General features: G+C 35.7%; 2 protein-coding genes across 2 annotated transcripts; both read right to left on the reverse strand.

Moving 5' to 3' along the window:
• Positions 1 to 128: 128 nt before the first annotated feature.
• On the reverse strand, positions 129 to 1,572 carry LOC106130552 (uncharacterized). Its single transcript, XM_013329406.2, has 3 exons — positions 1,437 to 1,572; positions 769 to 970; positions 129 to 377 (listed from the first exon to the last, which is right to left on the reverse strand). The coding sequence occupies exons 1-3, from the start codon at positions 1,472 to 1,474 to the stop codon at positions 129 to 131; spliced, it is 489 nt and encodes a 162-aa protein (XP_013184860.1). The 5' UTR covers positions 1,475 to 1,572.
• Positions 1,573 to 2,459: 887 nt separating this feature from the next.
• On the reverse strand, positions 2,460 to 5,222 carry LOC106130551 (uncharacterized). Its single transcript, XM_013329405.2, has 5 exons — positions 5,150 to 5,222; positions 4,395 to 4,619; positions 3,913 to 4,048; positions 3,187 to 3,314; positions 2,460 to 2,667 (listed from the first exon to the last, which is right to left on the reverse strand). Exons 1-5 carry the CDS (start codon positions 5,155 to 5,157, stop codon positions 2,532 to 2,534), a joined length of 633 nt encoding a protein of 210 aa, XP_013184859.1. The 5' UTR covers positions 5,158 to 5,222; the 3' UTR covers positions 2,460 to 2,531.
• Between the last annotated feature and the right edge of the window lie 2,158 nt (positions 5,223 to 7,380).

The raw sequence follows: 7,380 nt of genomic DNA on the forward strand, positions 1-7,380 counted from the left end.
GGAGTCCAACCATGAATAAAAAACATTTTGCATAAAAATTGTCAAATACTTATTAAATTTGAAACATTATATTCTTTACCAATGGAATCACAAAACGAATTACATAGGTACTAAGTACTTTTGTATATTTACCATTGCGACAATAAATCAAAATCCGTAAGCCTTTGCATGACAAAACCGCGCTTCTTTGGTTTCTTCTTTGATTCCGTTTGTTTTTCATCTTCTTGTGATTTTTCGTCTTTTTTGTTTTTCTTAGGTTTCTTTGTTTCAGTCTCCTTTATTTTTTGCATCTCGCATTCCATATCAAAAGGACATTGGTCAGCTGGGTAAATAGGCATCATAATGACAGGAACATAATTTGATTTACCGCCAGTTTTCTAAAAATATTTTTATCTATATTTGTAGAAATAATTTCATACAATTAAAACGTGGAAGGGTGTTTGTTTGTTCGTCTTTTCCGTTAGTTAAAACCACTAAACAAATCTCCAGTGTGGAAAACGGAGAAGGACAAAAGGTCGAAGCTTTACACGCGAGCGGAGCTGCGCCTTACCTATATTGTAAGGACTGAGTATTAAGCCAAAAATTTTATTACTCTAGGTACGTACAGGGAAAGAATTTGTATTTTGGTTTGTAACAAATGTACTCATAACTACAGGATCGATTTTGATGATATTTGGCACAAAGACAGACAAAACTACAACAAACATACTAAAAGGTTACTTTTTCTGGATAAATATGTTCTTTATCCTCCAAAATATGAGTTTATACCTGACTTTCTGCAGCACATTGAACACAGTAACTCTGAGCAGCAGACAAAGCTTTAGAATTAGTCAGATGCTGTACTACGGCTCTAAGCCGCTCCTCATCCAAATTTTCTGGTTTACTGTTTTCCCACTTTCCGTCGGGATTCATTTGTACCAAAACCGGTGCTGACATTCCTAAAGCGTCAAACCCTGGCTTTGCTAGTGGTCTACAATAAATATAATATTTAATTATGAACAATATTTTCTACAAATTTGTACCTACGTTTAGGTCCCCAAAATAGCAGTAGTAATTTGGTATAATAACATAACAATTGCAAGAAGTATATTAAAGCGTAACGATAAGACAAGCGTTCCCCAGCGGATCTACCAATATAAAACAAAACGTGCCGGTAATTTCCTTTCCCGCGGGAATTTCGGGAAGTCCTCTGTAAGTGCACCTCGGTTTAGCATGTAGGTTACTTAATGTGGTCTACATTAAGTAACCTACATGCTAAACCTTAATTTCCAGAATCTGAAGGCTGTAAGTTGTCTGATTGTAAGTCTGAAGTCAATAACAGAAGAGTTAAACATATTTAATAATACTTTATGCATGAAACTAGCAATGTACAACTAGTATCTAATGTAATTTATGTATATTTTCTAGAAAGAAGTTTAATCTCAATATTTACTTACACATTAGCGAGTTTAGATATAAGTTCCTTTTCAGCCATAGTTATTATTTATTTCTAATTATAAAATGAAAATTTAATTTCGAATAAAAATATTTATGTTGTTTTCGACAAAAATTTACATGAAACGAGAATTTTGAAATATTCCAGAGATAATTTTATGTTTGACGGTTTGAAGAAACAGAAAAAATCTGATTTTGCTATAAAGAGGTAATTTATCTCATTCAAGTTGGTTCTATTTGTTACTTTTATTGTTTTGGAAAAAAGTAGGATGAAAATTTGGAAAAAAAATTACGTCTAAAATTCTACTAAAAATTTAATACCTACTGAAAGATAAGGCTAAATTATTAGCAGCCCGCCACATAAGTTATGCAAAATTCTACCCCGTGTAAATTTATGTATGAAAAATTGCTTCTGCGTATCCCGGATGGGTCAAATTCTATGGTCTACCTACTTATATGAGGGGTGCTAATAAGTAGGTATATTTCTAAGCAAACTGTTAAGATTTTTAGGTAGGTACACGTAATTTTGATAGGCAGGTATTAAAAACAAAGAGCTTGGAACTATGCGCAGCAGCTCTTAGGGTGCCTAGTGTTCCATCGTGAGGTTTTACCATGTAATAACATTGAAAAGAACCATTCAACCACAACACATCTTTGGGTTTTTGGCACTATGGTTTTAGAGTCTCAGGAGCAAGTCTCATCACTCAAAATAATTCCAATGGTTAAATCGAGATGGCGCTAGTTTTTTACTCTCATCACTCCTAGATGGCGCTAGTTGTTCGATGAGCCCAAATAGTCTGGATCACCCAAACATGATTTTGCCTAACATAAGTAAAACAAAATCTTAAAATATGTTGTTTATTTTATCACCTTTTAATTTATACAACATTGCAAAGAATTTATAAGGTTTATGTTTCACATAACACTAGATGTACACAAATTAATAAATTAGTTGCTATAAAAAAGTTTTGTGAAGGAATCTTCCTCGATAAAAAAAGTCGGTTAGCCTCCACATGGACGTAGGCGCCAACCCCGTCAACCACGGTATAAGTATGTTGTTGCTTGTAGGGGATTTCCCTACAAGGAAGTTAGTTATGCTACCATTGAGATAGTAAGTCAAAATCTGTGTGCCGGCTCAGTAACCAAGGTTTCGGCTTGTTTGTTGGTCCCCCGCCTGGTTTTGGTCCGCCTCTCTTCTCCTGTGTCGGTTTCTTGCAAGAATGCCAGATGAATCTGTAAAAAAATGTTGTTGAATAAGAAGTGTATCATATCATACTTATCACCATGCTTACTACATCACGTCTGCTTTTAGATTTATCGAAAGTGACAACAATCACATCCTAGTGTAAGTCCGATTGCGTTTTTTCTCCAGATAAAATGCTGGCAAAACGTCCCGATTAATCTCGTTCTCCTGGCGTTATTTCCGGTTGGGTTGCGTCAATTCACGATCATGTTTTGGGAAGTTAGGTTTTAGGAAGCGATTTCCGTCTGACTTCCGTAACCTTTGCAGAAGAACCTAACCAATATTATACAAACTTAATGGTCTTAATGTGATATTTTCCTCACGATGTTTTTTTTCACTGTAAGCAATTATAAATAGGTACTCAAATAACTCAAAGTGATTGTCTGTGGTTTGATTTGAATCTGTGCTTTTTGTTCTACCTGCAATGTTCGACAATCACGCTTCAAAATTCAATTTCACTTGAAAAATGTATACGTAGTACTGGCTAAGTACTGGTGACTGATTTTTACCTTGGGGTCTTCACAGTCGTGTTGTGAACTGGACACTGGAACTCCCAGTCTGGGAGCTGGAGAATGTAAATGATTTCCTCGTTCTCGTCTGATTCTTTCTTCTTCTCTGCCTCTGATTTGGCATATGGCTGAAAGCAATATATAAGTACTTACTTATTATATAGCGACATGTGCGGTGTAGTTTCCATGAAGAGTGGAATGGGACATCTCTGTATTACAAATGGATTAAAGGATTTGAGTTTAATAAAAAACGAATAATCTTGCTTGCGTTCCCACTGGAATTTCGGAAAATCCTTAGCATGCCATAATTATGTTAGCTCGATCTGTCCAGAAGTTAGAGCTGTGTTTTGATAGATCAGTCAGTCAATTGGTCATCTTTGCGTTTCAATTATATATAGATAATGGAGTCTGTTTGTGTCTACTGAAACAATTTTTATAAAATTTGATAGGCATGGAATTCTGTCATTTGCAATTTTGTATTGTCATTCATATCCAATGCAATCATTTATCGCCAAATAAAATTCGCCGGGTAAAGCTGTTAGGGTTAAATGTATGTAGATAAACCTTAGATTATACGACCTAAGTATTCCTGTTTTATTAGATGTCAAAATTAATTTTATATTTAATTATGTTTATCATATTTATACGAGTACTATACCTGTATAAAATACCGCCAGGAAAAAATACTAGTAAGCTTTAAATAGATTGGGCCACAAAGAAACTCACGAAAACACTAGGTGCCGATATTGCTTCACTTGGGTCAAGGGTTCCGTCCAAAATTTGCTGGTTAATTTTGTATTTTCTGGCCAGGTTGAAATTCTGCGCATCCTCTTGGGTCATGGGGAACGTGATGAGGGGTCGCCTAAAGTACACAAAAACTACATAAGTATAAGCGACAAATAAAAACGTCGTAAAATGCCCGTAAAATTGCGGTAAAGGTTTTTTTCAGCAAAGCGTACTCTTGGTTGAATTCTGCTATTTGTTTCAACGACAACAGAGGTTCACCACAAAGGGCATAAAACTGAAAATTTGGCGAATATTTTCGTCGGTCGGTTGTCCATCTGACGCCGCAATGGAAAATTTTGGACTTCATCTTGCAAGACGGCCACAAGTAGGCAAAATGTTCTTGTCACCTTTTCTGGAAACTGCTCGGCAACGTAGGTACTAATTCTATAAACAACTAATCTAAAACCTAAAACCAGAATCACCTGAAAGGGTCCAAATATAGCGGCCTGGGTGCCAATTTAAAGTTCTTCTTAATATAGTCTTCATCGAGAAATTGGAAGCCTCCTCGGGATGACGTGGCAGCCGAAGCGGGCCGGGGCTTTCCTGTGCCCGCTTTTCCAGGGGTCGCTCCATCCCGGGGTACGAGGCAGATCAAGGGCAAGCTAGCGCTTGGGGCGCCGCCGGCTGCGCCACTACATGTGCAGCAACTGAGAAGAAGAAGCAAGCTTTAATGATAGAATTAAAATTCAAATAGTGACAGGTTGCTAGCCCATCGTCTACAAGAAGAATCCCGAGTTTATTAGCATTTCCCTTAATAGTTTCTGTCGACATCCATGGGCAAGATATGGAGTTCTGTTCTTAAGTGCCAGGAACCACGAGACACGGCATGTCGTGAAAAAAACCAAATTACTTTTTTTTTACAATTGCGTCTCAAAGGGAGCTTCCATCGCGTGTTAATAACAAGGCAGAATACTGGCAAACTCTACGTGTGCAGCAACTGCAAGTAGACCAAAATCGTAATTCTTTTCATTAGAAATAACACCGATTGCACTAGTTTGAAAGTATGGCTGTGGGAAGTAGAGTGTATTCATGGTATTATACCAGGAGTAGTTGGTATTCGACGGGCTTGTCGATGAAGTTCTGAAATAGGATGTGTATTGTCCAGTATCTTGTATGTAGGTAAGCTGATTGTGCTAGTTAAGTTTCTAACTAAGTAAAGATGAAAAGCAGTCATTACCTTGCCATGTTTACTTGCAAATTTTGTTTCTTCGTAGATCTAAAGAAACGTCTTTAGTTTATTACGAAGGCAGGGACCATTTTTTTTTGTTATATTAAATTTTTCACTTAAAAATTACATTGTTGGTGATAAAAAAAACTCTAAAAAAGTGAAATGTAACAATGATTGACGTAAGGTATTTAATTTTGTTTCTTTCTATGGTTTTATCTTTGGTGCCAGCATTAAAGGAAAACAAAGACGAAAGCTCATAAAAAAGAGAAGTGTTTGTATTTATCCATACTATATAGATACATAGGTAGTCTCAGCTTTAAATATGAAGGCCTGTTTCTGGCCGATAACAATTTGGATTGATATATAACTCCGTCTTTAAATATTCATAAAAATTAATCAAAAGAGGGCAAACGACAAAGAAAATAATCAAGCCTTTTCACCGATTTTCTTGGTTTAGCTCTGAAAGCATAACACATAACTTTAAAATTTATTGTATTGGTATGAATGAATATTTTCAGATTTGGGAAATCCGGGACCGTTTGGGGACAATTAAAAAACATTCACACGATATAATGCTCACAACCTGCAATAATCCTGCTTGCCATCAAATTGAGACTTAGAACCATATTGACTCGTCAGCTTCAAACAAAGGGCATTCGGCAAATATTCGGCTTATTAATCAACTAAACTTTGCAATATCCACCCTTACTACTTATTTTTAAGGTTGAAACTAAGATTTTGGTTGGGGGTGTGGGTCGCGTGTCAGTCACGTGACTTGATAGAAAACTGAATGTTTCGGTGTTTAAAGAGCACATGCTAACAGACCGGCGGACGAAGCCAGAGGCAAAGATTTATTGCTTTCTGAGCTCGTAAGTACTGACGTGTGCATTCGATCTATGAACTACGGGGTGGCTCTTTGAGCCAGTATTTCTAGCTTAGTACTGTAGATTTGTAAATATTTTTCTTACAAAATTTGTAGTCAGCTACAGAGAAAAATTACCTCCTATTCCTAAAAAACAAAACAAAAGGTTGTTAACACTCATATTGTTTTGGTTTATTGATAACTGACTCTAACTCGTCGTGGTCATATGTAGGTAGACCCAGTGCTTCTCGTTAGTCAGGGGACGCAACCGGACACGTTTTATATATTGAGATTAAATAATATGCACACCCGTGAAATTTCGGGATAAAAATACATACGTCTTATGTAATTATTATGTCATTCCAGGTTATGTTCTACCCGTGCTCAAAATTCCACCAAAATCCGTCTAGTCGATTTTAGTGGGATCAGAAGGAAGAAGGATCGGATGACTAAAGAATTAAACAAAACTATACTTACCAGAAGCTTAATTTTGAAGTTTCCAAAAAATTTTTAAAGAAATTAAACTTGGGATTCTTATTTTAGGCGATGGGCTAGCAATTTGTCACTATTTTAATTTCAATTCTTTCATAAAGCCTTCAACACTGTTAGCTCTGTCTACCCTGCATAGGGATATAGACGTGACTATATGAATGAATGAATGAAGAATTTTTTAAGCTCAGTTATAATTGAATCAGTTTAAAGGTTGGTAGGTAGTTTTTAAAATTATTTCTTTTTAACCTATATCTAAGTACTAATTCGCTAAGAAATGTGAATTGAAAATACGTTAACATTTATTTCTGCAGAACCGCTTGACTGTGAATGTGGAAAATTCGAGAGATCTCGAAAAGAGCTGAGCATTTCACAGAAGTGCCTCTGTAGACTGTTAGTACTTATAGCATTCCAAGGAAGGTGGCGCAAGAAAATAGGAGTTATTTCCTTACTTTCTACTAGACAGTTATTTTAATATACATTTCAAGATGTTTTACATGGTCGCTTATTTACGTACATATTCGTGCGAAAAGGTGAATTTTTAACAAAAATTAAAATTAAATATGATTTTAGTATGTAGGTACTTCTCTACATTCGTATTGTGAAATTATGTAATAAATTAAGCAAATTGTTACAGACGTAGTTATAAACATTAAGAAAATGCCGTTTCCTGTAAAGAACACAGGTTTTATTTAGGTAGTAGAACTTATTGTTGTGTATAAAGACTTTTGTATTTTGTTTATAACAAATGGAACTCTAAAACTACTTTACCTATATTGCGAAATTTATTACAGAGGCCTTTATAGACCAGATAGAACAGACCTTTAGGTGTAACAGAGCTAGGTCTTTTTTTTATCTCCAAAAATTTCCACAGGATCGTAATAACGAG

Source organism: Amyelois transitella, chromosome Z (genome assembly GCF_032362555.1).
Source record: "Amyelois transitella isolate CPQ chromosome Z, ilAmyTran1.1, whole genome shotgun sequence".
Classification (NCBI taxonomy): Eukaryota; Metazoa; Arthropoda; class Insecta; order Lepidoptera; family Pyralidae; genus Amyelois; species Amyelois transitella.

Excerpts from the sequence above, each read along its gene's own strand:
- LOC106130551 (XM_013329405.2), bottom strand. Across the intron at positions 3,315-3,912 it reads TATCGGCACCTAGTGTTTTC|CCATATGCCAAATCAGAGGC; the intron begins GTGAGTTTCTTT and ends TATTGCTTTCAG. Across the intron at positions 2,668-3,186 it reads ACGACTGTGAAGACCCCAAG|ATTCATCTGGCATTCTTGCA; the intron begins GTAAAAATCAGT and ends ATTTTTTTACAG.
- LOC106130552 (XM_013329406.2), bottom strand. The coding sequence starts at position 1,474 with ATGGCTGAAAAGGAACTTATATCTAAACTCGCTAATGT. Across the intron at positions 971-1,436 it reads ATATCTAAACTCGCTAATGT|ACCACTAGCAAAGCCAGGGT; the intron begins GTAAGTAAATAT and ends TATTTATTGTAG. Across the intron at positions 378-768 it reads AATGTGCTGCAGAAAGTCAG|AAAACTGGCGGTAAATCAAA; the intron begins GTATAAACTCAT and ends AAATATTTTTAG.